General features: G+C 35.1%; 1 protein-coding gene across 1 annotated transcript in view; it reads left to right on the forward strand.

Annotated features, from left to right (window-relative positions):
- Window positions 1–19,697, forward strand: part of MNAT1 (MNAT1 component of CDK activating kinase) — a 182,416-nt gene that overhangs the window by 143,410 nt on the left and 19,309 nt on the right. The window contains exon 7 of the mRNA XM_017859423.1: window positions 9,573–9,694. Coding sequence (XP_017714912.1) covers window positions 9,573–9,694 — 122 coding nt within the window. The remainder of the gene's footprint in view (window positions 1–9,572; window positions 9,695–19,697) is intronic.

The following is a 19,697-nucleotide window of genomic DNA, read 5'->3' on the forward strand; positions in this document are numbered from 1 at the left end:
AAGCTCTTTAGTTTAATTAGATCCCATTTGTCAATTTTGGCTTTTGCTGCCGTTGCTTTTGGTGTTTTAGACATGAAGTCCTTGCCCATGCCTATGTCCTGAATGGTACTACCTAGATTTTCGTCTAGGGTTTTTATGGTATTAGGTCTAACATTTAAGTAGAAAGCTGAAACTGGATCCTTTCCTTACCCCTTATACGAAGATTAATTCAAGATGGGTTAGAGACTTAAATGTTAGACCTAATACCAGCAATTGTTAATCTACTTTCTGTCTCTGTAATTTTGCCCTTTCTGGACATTTCCTGTAAGTGGAATCCTATAATACATTGGTCCTTTGCATCTGGCTTCCTGTAGCATAACGTTTTTGAAGTTCATCCACGTTGTAGCATGTACCAATATTTCATTCATTTTTATAGTTGAATAGTAATAAAATTCAGCATATTGTGTGAATGTTCAATAAAGGAATTCATATTCATACTATATGAATGTACCACCCCATATTATGTATCCATTCACAATTGTTGGACATTTAGATTGTTTCCACTATTTATTTGGCTGCTATTAATAGCTGCTATGAACATTCATATACAAGTCTTTGTGTGGTCATATGTTTTCATTTTTCCTGGGTAGATAAGTGGAATTACTAAGTTGTAAATTAAACTTACTTGTTACTTCAAGAAAACTACTGAACTAATTTTTAGAGTGGCTGCATCATTGTATACTCTCAACTGCAATGTCTGTGGATTCCAGTTTCTCCACATCTACACTAACACTTTTTATTGTCTGTCATTTTGGTTATTGTCATTCAAGTGAGTGTGCATTTAGTGTGCATTTTTCTGATTATTAGTTATGTTGAGCATCTTTTCATGTGCTTATTAGCCATCTGGTCTTTTAAAATCTTTTGCCACTTTTAATTGGGTCATTCTGTCTTTTTATTAGTCAATTCTAGGAATTTTTTTTTTTTTTGACACGGAGTTTCACTCTTGTTGCCCAGGATGGAGTACAATGGCGCGATCTTGGCTTACCGTAACCTCTGCCTCCCGGGTTGAAGCGATTCTCTTGCCTTAGCCTCCCGAGTAGCTGGGATTACAGGCGCTGGCCACCATGTCCAGCTAATTTTTAAATTTTTAGTAGAGATGCGGTTTCACCATGTCAGCCAGGCTGGTCTTGAACTCCTGACCTCAGGTGATCCATCCACCTCGGCCTCCCAAAGTGCTGGGATTACAGACTTGAGCCACCGCGCCCGGTGTCTAAGAATTCTTTATCGGTAGTATTCTGAATTTGATCGAATTATAAAATACGTGACTTGCAAGTATTTTCTTCTGGTCTGCATATTATCTTTTTAAAATTTCCTCTTTGTATAAGTATGTTTTGCATTGGTATAAAGGAATACCTGAGACTGGGTAATTCATTAAGGAAAGGTGTTTATTTGGCTCATGGGTCTGCAGGCTGAATGAGGAAGCTTTTACTCATGGTGGATGGCACAGGGGTAGCAGGTACACATGGCAAGAGAGAGAGCAAGAGAGAGAAGGAAGTACCTCTTAAAAACCAGCTCTAATGTGAACTAATAGAGAATTTGCTTATTACTGAGGAAGCGCACCAAGCCATTCACGAGGGCTCCAGTCCCATGACGCAAACCCTGCCACTAGGCCTCACCTTCAACATGAGGATTACATTTCAACATGAAATTTGGAAGGGACATGCATCCATCCTACATCGCTCTTCTACCTTTCACTTTCCTGTTTTTCCTGTCTCTGTTAATCAGCTCTCTCTGGTTTTCACATTTTGCTTCCCACCTCAGCTACACCAGATTGCTACCAATTCTTGCAGTCTTAATTATAATTATTATTCTTTTTTTTCTCTTCCCCCCCATTACTACTCAGATCTAGATCATATTACTTTAACCTTAATTACTAAAATAGCTACAGACTTAACCTACTTGATTCTAGACTCTTCTTTCTTTGGTGCTATTATTCTTTTCTTTGCTATAAATACATATCCATTGTTTTTCAAAACTAACAAAGATTCTGTGATCTATTTTAAACATTTTATAATGAAAAATTTCAAAAATAGCAAAGTTGGAAAATAATACAATGAATACTCACATGCCTAATATCTACAGTCAATAATCTATAATATTTTGGTATTACATCTCTCTCTCTCACACACACACACACACACACACTCACGCACATTTTTTTCCCTGAACCGTTTTAAAGTAAATTACAATTTCCATGAAATTTTACTTTTAAATTCTTCAACTGGCATCTCTCACTGACCTGTTCCTGCATAGGACATTCTCATACATAACCATAATGCCATAATCACACCAAACAATTAACAGAAATTCTCTAATATAGCTTAATACCCAGTCTATATTCAAATTTCCCCAGTTGTTGCCAAAATATTTCATGGCTTTTTTTTCCCTTCCAAATTAGTACTGAGTCAGTGACTCTCACTATGTTTATTAAACGTCTTAATTCTGTCTTAATCTTGAATAGCTCCCATCCCACTCTATACTTTGTCATCTTTATTGTTGTTGTTTCTCATTATATTGACCTACTGAAGAAACCAGGCCACTTGTCTTGCAGTATGTTTTTTCTGATTTTTTTATCTGTGTTATTGTTCAATAATAGTTTTTTTATAGCCATAAATATATACCAATTTTTATATCCATTTTGGACAATTCAGAAAATAGTGCAACAAAGATAAATAATTTCATCACCTAGGGATACTTTTTCTTTAGTTTTCTTTTGCATTTGCAGATTTACTTCATTTTATTATGTTCTATTTGAGATGAGATCTTGCTCTGACACTCAGGCTGGAGTATGGTGGCACAGTCACAGCTCACTGCAGCCTTGATCTCCTGGGCTCAAGTGATCCTCCTGCTTCAACCTCCTGAGGAGCTGGGACTACAGGTGAACACCACTATGCCTGGCTAATTTTTTTTTTTTTTTTTTTTTTTGTTTGTAGAGATGAGGTCTCACTATGTTGCCCAGGCTGGTCTCAAGCTCCTGGGCTCAAACTATCATCCCACCTTGGTCTTTCAAAATGTTAAGACTACAGGCATAAGCCACTGTGCCCGACTCTTAGGCAGATTTTAAAAATAGTTTAGATCATAATGATCATGTACTTAACATTTTATTAATTTCTCTTTAAGCATGATTTTAAATGGCTACACACTGTTTTATGTTATAATTGAACTGATGTTTACTTAAACTGATGTTTACTTATTGATTGAACATTTAGTTTCCTTTCAGTTTTTGACAATATAAACAGTGATGAACAGACTTATGAATAGGAACTTGATTATATTTCTGATTGCTTTCTTATAAATTATTACAGATGGTATTACTAGGTCAAAATATGTGAAGATTTTAAAGGTTTACTAAATTGCTTTTCATAAATAAAGCAATTCCATAGTTTGCTTACCAGCAGTGTATGAAAGCAGCTTTCTTCACGCTCTCTTGTCATATTAAACATTATTTATTTATAATTTATTTACTAATATGCTGGAGATAAAACATTCTGACATTGTTTTGACAGTTTTTATTTCTTACCCGTGTGAGTTCAAACTAGACTTGGAGTCTTTTCTAGCTGTGATTTAAACTATCTATACTGATTCATTCTCTGCCCACCCTTCTTTCCCTATGTACCTGTCTCTGCTCAGGTTTACTTATTGTCTCAGGACACAACATACTGCTGTGGTAATATTGCTATCCTTCCCATTGCCTTGCTTTTGTAGACTTTGTCCTCTGAGGTCTAGTGCAAGTTGCACTGTTTCATTCTTCCATCTTTTATTGATTCTTCCTCTCGATATTCTTTTTCTTCCTATTCTATCTTTTTCTTCCTCTTGATATTCTTTTTTTCTATTCTGTCTTTTTCATTCTTCCACCTTTTATTGGTTCTTTCTCTCGATACTCAATAGCACTTAAGTCCATACCATTTGGCACCCAACCAAATTTAATTCAAATATAACTTAAAATTAGTATATCATGCACTTTGATTTCTTTAACTTGAATCCTCCTTTTTCTGATAATTTAGAATAATATCTATCACCCTTACTGTTTGGGTGGAAATATCACCAATAACCATTTTTCATCTAAAAAACTTTTAAACACCGTTTCCCCCCCAATCACTTAAAACCCTTAGTACTTTCTCATGTGACCTGTTAAGCCATTATCTGCTCTGTGGGTGATTTTAAAAATTTAAAACACATGTCAATGAGTAAGTCATTGTTCTCTAAGTTCTGCTCCAGCTTTAGGTTTGAGAGCCATGGCATCTATCTCACATGAGTTTTTTCCGAGGGAAAGATAGATGGAATGTTAGAAGGGCAGTTTGTGTGTCATTTATGAATTTTACCTTATCGTTGTTATGGCAAACAGAAAGAACTACCACTGAGTAATGTTTATTTCTTTCAGATGTTACAGTTTTAAAAAAGACTCCTTTTTGAGCCTATGGTATTTTATGTACCTGAGCTATTAGAATTTATATAAAAAATTGGGTTAAACCACCTAGGATTTACTTAATGCCATTAGAACTTTTAAATTAATCATGATTATATTATTTAAAAATAGGATATTGAAAGGCAGTGTGTGGAAACTGCACTGGGCAGGAATTGAGAGATCTGACTCTATGTGACCTTAGAAAAATTTACGTTTTGAGGATAATAGCTTCCATATCCATAAAATGAAGGTGTTAGGGGAAAAAAGCACAGGCTTTAGAATCTGACAGACTTGGCTTTTAATCACCAAACTGCCATTAACTACAGTATGATCTTGCTCAGTCACAATATCTAACCCCCATTTCCTCATTCATAAAGTACGATTAATAGTACTTATTTCATAAAATTATTATGGATGCTGAGATATGCATACAAAACCCTTTAGCATAGTGTCTAGCACAGAATAAATAATGTTAACTCTTCTTATTCAGTGACCTTTGTGGCTATTGTAAGTGATGTCTCCACAAACTTAAGAGAAGACTTTGAATTATAAGATATTGGCCGGGCGCGGTGGCTCAATCCTGTAATCCCAGCACTTTGGGAGGCCGAGACGGGCGGATCACGAGGTCAGGAGATCGAGACCATCCTGGCTAAACTAACACTGTGAAACCCCGTCTCTACTAAAAAATACAAAAAAAACTAGCCGGGTGAGGTGGCGGGCGCCTGTAGTCCCAGCTGCTCGGGAGGCTGAGGCAGGAGAATGGCGTGAACCCGGGAGGCGGAGCTTGCAGTGAGCTGAGATCCGGCCACTGCACTCCAGAGTGAGACTCCGTCTCAAAAAAAAAAAAAAAGATATCATAACTTTAGTAATTTGGGTGTTGTTGCTAATATTTAGGTAATGATTAGTTTTAGTATGTTGTTTTCCAGTGCAATTATTTAAGAAAGCTTGTTTTTCTTGAATATTATCTTCCTTGGAAGGTAATCCAGCTCTCGAAAACACCCATTCTGTGTGAGCCTTTCTGGACCTTGCTCTCTAATTTCTGAAATGCAAACGGAGTATTGGTGAGACTGTAAGTGTACTTCTTTAATTGTCACAGTAGTTTTCCTTTCCCTCACTTACCCTCCTCTCTCATTCCTCTCCCCTCCCTTTTACCCCCATAGCTAAAACATGTGACACCAATACTGGACATTTTGTATCAAATGACAGGAGAATTTGGTGTCTGACAATTTTTGAAGAAGACACTTTGAAATAGGGATGTCAGAACAAGTCTCAAAATATCCCACTCAGGCACTGTCTGAACCTGTGCAATGCTCTCTGAATCATTGGTCTGAAATTGTATTATTCTGTGATAGTATAAGATTTAGCTTGACAGTTCCATGTTTATTTAGAAAGGCTGTGGAACATGGAGGTTAGGGGTTAAAATAATATGAATGAAGTTTCTGACATTACACTTTTTTTCTCTTTTTCCTGCGTATTTTAATTCTAGCAAAGCAAATGAGGAAGTTAGAATATCCAAAACTCAGTTTTAAAAATTGTGGTAAAATACATGTAACATAAAAAGTTCATATTTTAATCCCTTTTAACTATACTTTTCTGTGACATTAAGTACATCCATATTGTTGTGCATCTGTCACCACCATTCATTTCCAAAATTTTCTCATCTTCCTCAACTGAACCTGTATCCATATCCCATGATCCTAGTCTGTGGTAACCACTGATCTACTTTCTGTCTCCATGGATTTGACTACTTTGGAACCTTCTATTAGTGGAATCATATAACTTTTTGTCCTTTTATGCCTGGCTTATTTCATTTATCATAATATCTTCAGGTTCATCCATGTTGTCATATGTCAAAATTTCCTTCCTTTCAAAGGCTGAATAATATTCTATTGTATTTATGTGTATATATACACCACATATTATTTATTCGTTTATTCCTTGATGGACACTGGGTTGCTTCCACCTTTTGGCTGTAAATATGCATTGGTGTACAAATATTTCTTTGAGACCCTGCCTTCACTTTCGGGTATATACCCGGAATCCAGCTGCTGGATCATGTGGTAATTCTGTTTTTAATTTTTTGAGGACTTGCCATACCGTTTTCCACAGCAACTGTGCCATTTTACATTCCCACCAGCAATGCACAAGAGTTTCAGTTTCTCTACATCTTCACAAACACTTAGCATTTTCTGTTTTTCTTTTTAATAATAGCCATCTTAAATAGCCATGGGTGTGAAGTGGTCCATGGGTGTGAAGTGGTATCTCACCGTGGTTTGATTTGCATTGCCCTAATGACTAGTGATATTGAGCATCTTTTCATATACCTATTGGCAATATGCATATCTTTTTTTTTTTTTTTTTTGAGACAGAGTTTCACTCTTGTCACCCAGGCTGGAGTGCAATGGCGAGATCTCGGCTCACCGCAAACTCTGCCTCCTGGGTTCAAGCGATTCTCCTGCCTCAGCCTCCTGAGTACCTGGGATTGCAGGCATGCGCCACCATGCCCAGCTAATTTTGTATTTTTTAGTAGAGACTGGGTTTCTCCATGTTGGTCAGGCTGGTCTTGAACTCCCGACCTCAGGTGATCCGCCCGCCTCAGCCTCCCAAAGTGCTGGGATTATAGGCATGAGCCACCACGCCCAGCCGCAATATGTGTATCTTATGTGGTGAAATCTCTATTCAAGTCCTTTGCCTGTTTTTGGTGAAGTACTTTTGACATTACAGTGTCAGAGATGCCTATTACAATGTGCCTGTAAACTAGCTAGGATGATGCTACATGCTGTTGAACTTGTTGAAGAGAGAAACTGTAATCCAGGTGCAAGCATCTTCAATGGTTGTTTCTCACTGCTGCAATTGTATTTTATCACTTTTAAGTCATGACTTTTACCTTTTTTAAAAAAATAAAATAGATAATGTGTACTGCGCATCCAACTTAGTAATTTAAGGGAAAAAGGAAACTAAGGGATATAACAACAAAAAATTTGTAAACTAAAAGTTAGAGGAATTAGTAACTGCAAGAATGGTTTATAAAAGTTATGAAATAAAAGTAATAAAACTGTATCAAGAAAAATAAGAGAACTATGGTTAAAATCAGAAAACAAAGACTGTATAAAGTGTAGGTATTTTTATAAATTAGAATTCTGTGTCCACATGGATTATAGATATGTAAATCTCAATGTAATGGTATATAGCTGAGTGGCACTTTATTTTGCTCAAATATAATCTGTAGGGTCTTTGTATTTTAGTTATCTAGTAGTTCTTTCTTCTCAGAAAAATACTCAGAATGGATGTTTTCATCCAATTTAGTTTTCAGCATAAAATTTTCTTATTTTGTTTGTATATGTATGTGTGATGTGAAATAAATACACATAAAGTTAGATTTCATGTGAAGACTTCAGAGAATAGACATTTATGTGACAGCTTTGCAGAGAATAATTTTATTAATTTTCTTTCCTAATTTGAGCTTTCAAAAAAACAAAACAAAACCGATTACCAGAAATGTCAAAGTAGTTTAGTAAAATAGAAAAATGTGAGGCTAGACTATGCTTGTATACAAGGGGACTTCAAAAAGTTTGTAGAAAATGGAATTAAAAGATAAATATAAAAAATATAAACTTTATTTCTCAACATAAGCTCCATCAGGAACAAGACACTTTTGTAAGCAATGATACCAGGCATTTAGTTCATCCCTAAATAACTGAGGGTCCTGGGAATTTAACTATGTCAGTGAAATCTTTTTTATTATTATTATTATTACTGAAGAAAAATGGGTTCCTTTTACAAATTTTTTGAGGTTAGGAAACAAAAAGAAGTAAGAAGGAGCCAAGTTGGGACTGAAAGGTGGACACCTAATGATTTCCAATGAAACTCTTGCAGAATTGCCCTTGTTTGATGAGAGGAAAGGAGCAGGAGCATTGTCGTGGTGAGGAAAGGACTCTGGTGAAGCTTTCCTAGGTATTTTTCTGCTAAAGCTTTAGCTAACTTTCTCAAAACACTGATAATAATCAGCAGATGGTATTGTATTTTGGCCCTCCAGAAACTCAATAAGCAAAATGCCATGGGTATTTTGAATAGTGAGTTTTTTGAATTGTTGCTATGACTTTTACTTGTGACCAATCCACGTTTGCTTTGACTGGACTACTTCCACCTCTTGGTAGCCATTGCTTTGATTGTGCTTTGTCTTCAGTACTGGTAAAGGCATGTTTCATCTCCTGTTCTTAGAAGAAAGGCTTCAGGATCTTGATCACACTTGTTTAAAATTTCCACTGAATGCCCTGCTCTTGTCTGCAGCTGATCTGGGTGCAACAGTTTAGGCACCCATTGAGTGGAAAGTTTGCCCAACTTTAATTTTTCAGTCAGAATTGTATAAGCTGAACCAGTTGAGATGTCTCTGGTGTTGCCTATTGTTTCTGCTGTTAATCACCAGTCCTTTTCAATTAGGGCAAGAACAAGATTTTTTTTTTCCTCGCAAATTGATGCAGATGGTCTGCCACTGAGGACTTCATCTTCAACATTTTCTTGTTGCTTCTCAAGATGAGTTATCTATTTGTAAGCTGCTGATTTCTTTGGGGCATTGTCCCCATAAACTTTCTGTAAAGCATGAATGATTTTGCCATTCTTCCATCCAATCTTCACCATAGATGTTTGTTCTTGTTTCAATTTAGTAGAATTCACATTTCTCTGATAGGAGCTTTTTTCAAATGGTCTTATGCTTCTTCATGCTTCAAACTAGGGGCTGTTCAGACAAGTTATTACAAGTTAGTACAAGTTTGTTTTGGTGCAAACGTTTTTAAAATCCATGCATAGTTTTTAAATAATATGTATTTTGCATAAAGTTTTTGAAGTCTCTTGTATTTTATGACTTCTACCATTGACATTGAACAACTGTACTAACGCTAAATTTGAATTTAATGATGGATTTGGTTTTCCTCTTTTAAATCATGTGTAAATGACTATTAATTCTATTATGTGAGTTTCAGTTATGCAATGCATTGTACCCATGGAACAGCACAACTAATGGGTAATACTTCTAATGTGAGGAATTTAGTAAATCTTTAAAATGGTTATAAATAAGTAACAACATGAAAATAGTATTAAGAAGTATTAACTTCCTTCATTTTTCTAACAGGGTCAACATATTTCACTGGCACCTATTCACAAGCTTGAAGAAGCTCTGTATGAATACCAACCACTGCAGATAGAGACATATGGACCACATGTTCCTGAGCTTGAGATGCTAGGAAGACTTGGGTATGTGTCCTAAATAACTTTACATTGAGGAGCTGATATATGGGACTTAACTGCTGTTCTTAACTGACATGTTAACTTTCTTAGATTTTCCGTTTATAGAACTTTTTTTACTGTTTTGTGAAAAACGAGCAGTACTTAATACTAAGTTGTTTTATTTTAGTACATTAATTTTCTATGGACTTGTTAGGTCTCTTGAGATTGAACCTGGAGTATATTAGTTCTTTTTTAAGTCTGTCCTTGGCAGCCATATTGAAATGGCTGTTTATTTTCAGTCATGAGTGTTTTTTTTCTTTTTTTAGAGAAATTGCAGCTTAATTTAGTTAGTAGTAAGCCAATAAAATATGAGTTGGGCTCCTTGCCGTGAAAAGGGTAGATTTACTCATTGTGCACTGTCTACAGTGAAACTACATTTATGAGTCATGAGCCATGAAATATATTTTGTTGAAAGGTATAATGTAAGGCTGGCCCAGTGGTTCAACAGTCATATCATATATATCCATTCTGGAAATGAACCTGGGATCCTGGCTTTTGTGAGGGATGGAGAGATGGTTATAGTCTCTCTCATGGGAGCAAGTGGATATTTGTATACTTGAAAAGTGCAGGCACAGATGTTGCTAGATGGAGCAAATCATTTCTTGGTCTCATTTTAAAATGTGAACTATTGAATGAAAGGCTGATCCAGAAACTGTTGTTGCTTAACAAAAGAAAATAGTGGAAAGAATATAATATTTAAAAAAAGGGGTACATCAAGGCCAAGCAATTAAAAGCAATAGAAAAGTCAGAGACCCCAAGAACAAAAACAAAAAAGATGAAACAAATAATAAAACCTTCAAAAACAAAACCAAAATCTGGAACATGTTGTATAGTATTTTACATGTGAATATCAAGGCTCCAAGGCAAAGTTACTATTTAAATGATGTTTAATATCTTAAGGCTAAATTTTATTTATTTCTTTATTCTCTTAAAGTCCTACAGCCTACAAGCATGAAGCCAACAGGATGTAAAACAACCTAAAACCCCCTTTGAGATAACAGATTTATTAAACAATTATCTTAAATGCTAAAATTGAAGTTTGAGGAGATAGACAATAGTGTGTTTTATAATGTAAAATGTTATATGTGATGTAGACATTTATTTCTTATCTCTTACAAAGAGCCAGAATTGTGTATCTTTAATATAAATTTACCTCAAAATCTTTACTTTCAATGTCCGTGAAGTTAACGTGTTTAAAATAGTACTCCTCTGTTACTGGGTTTTGCATTTTCCAATAATTTTGTCAAAATTATTCATATACAGATTTTATTATGTTCAGGTAGCTTTCTTCTGTTCCTAGAATGTTGAACTATTATTATTATTTTTTCTTGAGACAGAGTCTTGCTTTGTCACCCAGGCTGGAGTGCAGTGGTGCAATCTTGGCTCACTGCAACCTCTGCCTCCTGGGTTCAAATGATTCTCATGCCTCAGCCTCTCGAGTAGCTGAGGCTGCAGGCATGCACCATCATGCCTGGCTGATTATTGTATTTTTTGTAGAGACAGGGTTTCACCATGTTGGCCAGGCTGGTCTTGAACTCCTGGCCTCAAGTGAGCTGCCCGCCTTGGCCCCCCAGAAGTGCTGGGATTACAAGTGTGAACCATTGCACCCAGCCCATCTTTTAATATACTGAATTCAGTTTGCTGGTGTTTTGTCAAGGATTCTTGCATTAGTGTTCATAAAGGATATTGGCTCATAGTGTTTTCTGGCTGTATAGAAGTATAATTAAAAAAGAAAAATTATATATTTAAGATAGAGAAGATATTTTAAAATTAATTTTTGTGGGTACATAGTAGGTATATATACTATGGGCTACGTGAGATATTTTGATACAGGCATGCAATGCGTAGTAATCACATTAAGGTAGATGGTATATCCATTACCTCAACATTTATTCTTTGTGTTACAAATAATCCAATTATATTCTTTTAGTTATTTTCAAATGTACAATTAAATTATGATTGACTATAGTCACCCTGTTGTTCTATCAAATACTAGTTCTTGGCCAGACACAGTGGCTTACGCCTGTAATCCCAGCTCTTTGGGAGGCTGAGGTGTGCAGATCACTTGAGGTCAGGAGTTTGAGGCAAGCCTGGCCAACATGATGAAACCCTGACTCTACTAAAAATACAAAATAATAGCTGGGTGTAGTGGTACGCACCTGTAATCCCAGCTGCTTGGGAGGCTGAGGCAGGAGAATCACTTGAACCCAGGAGGCAGAGGTTGCAGTGAGCCAAGATTGTGCCATTGCACTCTAGCCTGGGTGACAGAGTGAGACTCTGTCTCAAAACAAAACAAAACAAACAAAACAAAACCAAAAACTAGTTCCTAGTCATTCTTTCTAACTATTTTTTTCTACCCATTAACCATACTCACATCCTCTCCCACCTCCTCACTACCCTTCACAACATCTGGTGACCTTCCTTCTACTGTCAGTTCAATTGTTTTAATTTTTAACTTCCACAAATAAGTGAGAACACGCTAAGTTTGTCTTTTTGTGCCTGGCTTATTTCACTTAACATAATGACCTCCAGTTCCATGTCTGTTGTTGCCAATGACAGGATCTCATACCTTTTTTATGACTGAATAGTACTCCACTGTGTATATGTACCACATTTTCTTTATTTAGTCATCTGTTGATGGACATGTGGATTGCTTCCAAATCTTGGCTATTGTGAACAGTGCTGCAACAAACATAGGAGTACAGATGCCATTTTGAAATGCTAATTCCCTTTCTTTTGGGTATATACCCAGCAGTGGGATTGCTGGATCGTATATTAGCTCTATTTGTGTTTTTTGACAAACCTTGAAACTGTTCTCTGTACTGGTTGTACTAATTTACATTTCCACCAACAGTGTACAAGATTTTCTTTTTTCCACATCCTCTCCAGTACTTGTTACTGCTTGTCTTTGGATAAAAGCCATTTAAACTGGGATGAGATTATATCTCGTTGTAGTTTTGATTTGCATTTCTCTGATGATTACTGGTGATGTTGAGCATTTCTACATATGACTGCCATTTGTATATCTTCCTTTGATAAATGTCTATTCAAATCTTTTGCCCATTTTTAAGTTGGATTATTACATTTTTTCCTGTTGAGTTGTTTGAGTTCATTACATTTTCTGGTTAATAATGCCTTGTCAGATGGGTAGTTTGAAAATATTTTCTCCCATTCCTAGGTTGCCTCTTTGTTCATTAATTTCTTCGCTGTGCAGAAGCTTTTTAACTTGATGTGATCCCACTTATCTATTTTTGCTTTGGTTGCCTGTGATTGTGGAGGTGTTCCTCAAAAAATCTTTGCCCACTCCAGTGTCCTGGAGAGTTTTCCCAATGTTTAATTTTAGTAGGTTAAATAGTTTGAAGTCTTAGATTTAAGTATTTAATCCTGATTTGATTTTTTTATGTGGTGAGAGTTAGGGGTCTAGTTTCATTCTTATGCATATGGATATCCAGCTTTCCCAGTACCATATTTTGAGAGACTTTCTTTTCCCAAATGTATATTCTTGGTACTTTTGTCAAAAATGAGTTCACTGTAGATGTATGGATTTGTTTTGAGATTCTTTATTTTGTTCCATTGGTCTCTGTCCATTTTTATGCCAGTACCATGCTATTTTAGTTACTATAGCTCTGTAGCATTTGAAGTCAGGTAATATAATTCCTAAAGTTTTGTTCTTTTTGCTCAGGATAGCTTTGGCTATTCTGGGTCTTTTGTGATTCCATATAAATTTTAGGAATTAAAAAAAAAATTTCTGTGAAGAATGTCATTGGTATTTTGATAGAGATTGCATTTAAAATCTGTAGATTGCTTTGGGTACTATGGCCATTTTAACATTATTGATTCTTCCAATCCATGAACATGGACTGTCTTCTGTGTGTGTGTCCTCTTCAAGTTTTTGCATCAATATTTTATAGTTTTCATAGTAGAGATCTTTTACTTCTTTGGTTAATTCCCAGGTATTTTATTCTAGCTATTGTAAATGGTATTACTTTCTTGATTTCCTTTTTAGATTGTTCACTCTTGGCGTATAGAAATGCTGCTGATTTTTGTGTGCTGATTTTGTATTCTGCAACTTTACTCAATTTGTTTATCAGTTCTAATAGTTTTTTTGTGGAGTGTTTAGGTTTTTCCAAATATAAGATCATATCATCTGCAAACAAAAATAATTTGACTTACTCCTTTCTGCTTTGGATGTCCTTTGTTTCTTTCTCCTGTCTGATTGCTCTAGCTAGGACTTCCAGTTCTATGTTGAGTAACAGTGGTGATAGTGGGCATCCTTGCTGTGTTCCAGATCTTAGAAGAAAGACTTTCAGTTTTCCCCCATTCAGTATACTAGCTGCAGGTCTGTTATATATGGTTTTCATTATGTTGAGGTAAATTCCTTTTATACCCAGTTTTTTGAGGGTTTTTACCATGAAATAATGTTGAATTGTATTCAGTGCTTATTCAGCATCAGTTGAAGTGATCATATGGTTTGGTCCTCATTCTGTTGATACGATGTATCATATTGATTGATTTGCATATGTTGAACCATCCTTGTATTCCTGGGATAAGTCACAGGTGGTCATGATGAGTAAATGATCTTTTTAATACGTTGTTGAATTCAGCTTGCTAGTATTTTGTTGAGGCTTGCAAACACTATCTTATAACCCATTATTTTAAGCTGATGACAACTTAAGGTTGATAGCATAAACAAACAAATAAGCAAAATCAAAGCTAGTAAAAACTCTACACTTTAACTTTGTCCCCTTGCTTTTTAACTTTTTGTTGTTTCTATTTATATCTTACTGTACTGTCTGTGTCTTGAAAAGTTGTAGTTATTATGTTTAATTGATTTATCTTTTAGTTTTCCTACTTAAGAGTAGTTTATCCACCATGATTACAGTGTTGGAATATTGTGTATTTTTCTGTGTACTTACCATTACTGGTGAGTTTTGTACATTCAGGTGATTTCATATTGCTTGCTAATGTTCTTTTCTTTCCAATTGGAGAACCCCCTTTAGCATTTCTTGTAAGACAGGTCTGATGTTGATAAAACCCTCAGCTTTTGTTTGTCCGGGAAAGTCTTTATTTAATTCTCCTTCATGTTTGCAGGACATTTTCACCAGATATACTATTCTAGGGCGAAAACTTTTTCCTTCATGCCAGTCTCTTCTGGCCTGTAAGGTTTCCACTGAAGAGTTCACTACCAGACATTATTGGACCTCCATTCTATGTTACTCGTTTATCTTTCTGCTTTTAGATTTCTTTATCCTTGACCTTTGGGAGTTTGAGTATGAAATGCTTTGAGGTATTCTTTTTTGGATTTAATCTGCTTGGTGTTCTGTAACCTTCTTGTACTTGGATATTGATATATTTCTCTAGATTTGGGAAGTGTTCTGTTATTATCCTTTTGAATAAACTTTCTACCCTAATTTCTCTGTCTCCTATTTAAACCCCGTAACTCTTAGATTTGTGCTTTTGAGGCTATTTTCTAGATCTTGTAGGCATGCTTCATTGTTTTTTATTCTTTGTTTTGCTTTGTTTTCTTTGACTGTATTTTCAAATCGCTTATATTCAAGTTCACGCTTTCTTCTGCTTAATCAATTCTGCTATTAAGAGACTCTGGTTTTGATTTGTATTTTCTTGATGATTAGTGATGTTGAGCAGCTTTTCATATGCCTTTTGGCCATTCATATATTATCTTTGGGGAAATGACTATTCAGGTCCTTTGCCCATTTTTAAATTAAGTTATTTGGTTTTTTTTGCTATTGAACTATTCACGTTCTTTATGTAATTTAGGTATTAACCCTTTATTGGATGTATAGTTTGCAAATATATTTTCCCAATGTGTAGGTTGGTTTTTCATTTTGTTGTTTATTTCCTTTGTTGTCCAGAGATTTTTGGTTTGATGTAGCTCTACTTGTTTATTTTCGGTTTTGTTGCATATTTGGTGTCTTATCTAGAAAACCATTGCCAAAGTTAACATCAAGGATCTTTCTCACTGTTTTCTCTTAAGAATTTTATGGTTTCAGATTTTATTTTTAAGTCTTTAGTCCATTTTGAGTTGATTGTTTTTTTGGATATGGTGTATGATAAGGGCCAGTTTCATTCTTTTGTATGTGTATAGTTCTCTCAGTGCCATTGACTAAAATCCCTAGCCTTTTTCCATTGTATGTTTTCATGCCCTTGTCAAAAATTAGTTGACTGCAGATGTTTGGGTTTATTTCTGGGCTCCCAATTCTTTTCCAATGTCTATATGTTTGTTTTTGTGTCAATACCATACTATAGCTTTGTAATATTATCTGATATCAACAAACTTGGTGTCTCCAACTTTGTTCTTCCTTTTCAAGGCTGTTTTGTTTTTTGAGGGTATTTTGTGGTTTCATGTGAACTTTATAATTTTTTTCTATTTCTATTGAAAATGCCATGAGAATTTTGATAGGGATTTTGTTGAATCTGTATACTGCTTTTGGTAGTATAGACATTTTAACAATATTCCTCTATTCTTACAGACATGGGATTTGTTGCCATTTATTTATGTTGTCTTCAGTGTTTCATAGTTTTCAGTGTGTAGAGTTTTGACCTCCTTTGTTAAATTTGTTCTTAAGTATCTTAATCTTTTTGATACTATTGTTAGTAGAACTGTCTTGATTTTTTTCAGATAGATCACTATTAGTATAAAGAAATATAGCTGATTTTTGCATGTCTATTTCCTATCTTGCTACTTCGTTGAATTCATTTTCTAGTTCTAACTTTTTGGTCTAATTTTATGATTTTGTACATATAGGTTCATGTCATATGCAGAGAGGCATAATTTTACTTCTTGCTTTCCTATTTGGATGTATTTTATTTTTCTTGTCTAATTGCTCTTGATAATACTTCCAATTCTATGTTGAATGTAATTGATGAAAGTGCACGTCCTTGTCTTGGGGTGAGGCAAAAACTGAAAATTTTTCCTTTGTTGATTATATTAGGCATAGGCCTTTCATAAATGACCTCAATTTTGTTCAGGACATTTTATTCTAAACTTATTTTGTGGACAGTTGTTATCATGAAAGGATTTTGAACTTTGTCAAATGCTTTCCCTGCATCTATTTGAGATGATCATGTGGTTTTTATTTTTCATTCTGTTAATGAGTTGTATAACATTGATTTGTTAAATCAACCTTGTATCCCAGAGATAAATTTCATGTAGTCATGATGTATAATCTTCTTGGTATGTTGTTGATTGTATCTCTTTTCATCTGAGATATTGGCTTTTAGTTTTCCTGTAGTCTCTGTCTGGCTTTTATATCAGAATATATTAGTCAGAGTTCTCTAGAGGGACAGAACTAATAGGATAGATGTATATATGAAGGGGAGTTTATTAAGGAGTATTGACTCACATGATCACAAGGTGGAGCCCCACAATACACCATCTGCAAGCTAAGGAGCAAGGAAGCCAGTCCGAGTCCCAAAATCTCAAAAGTAGGGAAGCCGACAGTGCAGCCTTCAGTCTGTGGCTGAAGGCTTGAGCGCCCCTGGCAAACCACTGGTGTAAGTCCAAGAGTCTACAAGCCAAAGAACTTAGAGTCCAATGTTTGAGGGCAGGAAGCATCCAGCATAGGAGAAAGATGAAGTCCAGAAGACTCAGCAAGTCTGCTCTTTCCACCTTCTTCTGCCTGCTTTATTCTAGCCACGCTGGCAACTGATTAGCTGGTGCCCACCCAGATTGAGGATGGGTCTGCCTCTCCCAGCTCACTGACTCAAATGTTACTCTCCTTTGGCAATACCCTCACAGACACACCCAGGAACAATATGTTGCATCCTTCAATCCAATCAAGTTGACACTCAATATTAACCATCACACAGAGTATAGAATGAGTTAGGGATGTTTCTTCCTCTTCAGTTTTTTGGAAATATTTGAGAAGGATTGTTGATAGTTCTTTAAATGTTTCATCTAGGTTACCCAGTTTGCTCGTAGTTCTCTCATATAATCCTATAATCCTTTTAATTTCTATAGAATTGGTAATAATGGCTCCACTTTCATTTCTGATTTTACTAATTTAAGTCTTCTCTCCGTTTTTCTTAGTCTAGCTAAAGATTTGGTAATTTTGTTGATATTTTTGAAAGAATCTCGATTTATTGATTTTCTCTTTTTCTATTCTCTATTTTGTTTATTTCTGCTTTCATCTTTACTATTTTCTTTTTTCTGCTAGTTTTAGGTTTAGTTTGTCTTTCTCTTTCTAGTTCCTTAAGTGTAATGTTAGATTGTTGATTTAAGACTTTTCTTGTTTTGTTTAGTTTTTTTTTTTTGAGACAGAGTCTTGCTCTGTTGCCCGGGCCAGGGTGCAGTGGCATGATTTCAGCTGACTGCAACCTCTGTCTCCCATATTCAAGTGATTCTCCTGCCTTAGCCTCCTGAGTAGCTGGAATAACAAGCGTGCACCACCATGCCTGCTTAATTTTTTGTAGTTTTAGTAGAGACAGGGTTTCACCATGTTGGCCAGGCTGGTCTCGAACTCCTGACCTCAAGTGATCTGTCCACCTTGGCCTCCCCAAGTGCCGGGATTACAGGTGTGAGACACTGTGCTTGGTCAGATTTTTCCTGTTTTTTAGTGTTAGCACTCACAGCTATAAATTTTCCTCCTACTGCTTTGCTGTGTCCCATAAGTTTTGGTATGCTTTGTTCTTGTTTTCATTCATTTCCAACTGTTTTCTAGTTTTTCTTGTGATCTTTTTTGAACCATTGGTTATTTAATAGTATATTGTATAATTTCTACAAATTTGTGAATTTTCTAGTTTTTCTACCATTATTGATTCCTAACCTCATCCTGTTATGATTGGGGAAGATACTTTGTATGATACCAATTTTAAAAAATTTATTAAGACTTAAGTTATGGCCTAAAATATGGCCTGTCCTAGAAAATGTTCCATGTGCACTTTAGAGGAGTGTGTAGTGTATTTTCTTGTAGTTGAGTATAGTGTTCCATATATGTCTTTTCAGTCTAGTTGGTTTGTTCTATTGTTCAAGTCCTCTGTTTTATTTATCTTTTGTCTAGTTTTTCTATCCATTATTGAGAGGGGAGTATTGAACCCTTTAACTATTATTGTAAAACTCTCCCTTTGGTTCTGACAGCTTTGCTTCATATGTTTTGATGGTCTGTTATTAGGTAAATAAATATTTTAATATGTTATGTTCTTTTGTCTAATGAACACTTTAGGTTGAAAGCCTATTTTGCCTCATATTAGTATTTACCTCTGTTCTGTTTTTGTTACTATTTGCATGGAATAGCCCTTTTCATTGTTTTGCTTTTGACCTATCTGTGATTTTGAATCCTAAGTTAGTTTCTTGTAGATAACATATAGTTGGATCTTGGTTTTATTTATTTTTTATGTATTCTACCAATCTCTATCTTTTGATTGGAGGGTTTCATTAAGCTACATTTAAAGTTATTACTGATAAGGATGGTCTTCTGTCATTTTTAATTTGTTTTACATATGCCTTGTAGCTTTTTCTCCCTTATTTCCTATATAACTGTTTTCTTTGTGTTTGTTTTTTAGTGCCACATTGAAAGTCTTTACTTATCTCTATTGTGTACATTCTTGAGCTATTATTTTTTCATTATCATGATGATTACGTTTATTATCCTAAGTTGTAGCGCTCAGAATGTATACAAGCTTAACTTCAGTAACATACAAAAACTCTGCTTTTAAACAGTTCTGTCCTCACCCCTTTTAGTTGTCGATGCCACAGAATTACATCTTTATATATTGTGTGTCCAAGATTATTAACAAATTATTTTTTAAAATCTGTTAGTTTCTTAAATTATGTAGAAAACAAAATGTGGAGTTATAAATCAAACTTAGTAATTATACTGGCTTTTAGACTAATTTTTTAAAAAAGGTATTAGTCTCTTAAATCTTACAATGTTATACCTTTTGATTATCTTTTTACTTACACCTCTTGTATGCTCTATTTTGTGCTTTTCATTTTTTTTTTTTTTTTTTT

This window comes from Rhinopithecus bieti, unplaced genomic scaffold (assembly GCF_001698545.2).
Source record: "Rhinopithecus bieti isolate Rb0 unplaced genomic scaffold, ASM169854v2 scaffold_50364, whole genome shotgun sequence".
NCBI lineage: Eukaryota > Metazoa > Chordata > Mammalia > Primates > Cercopithecidae > Rhinopithecus > Rhinopithecus bieti.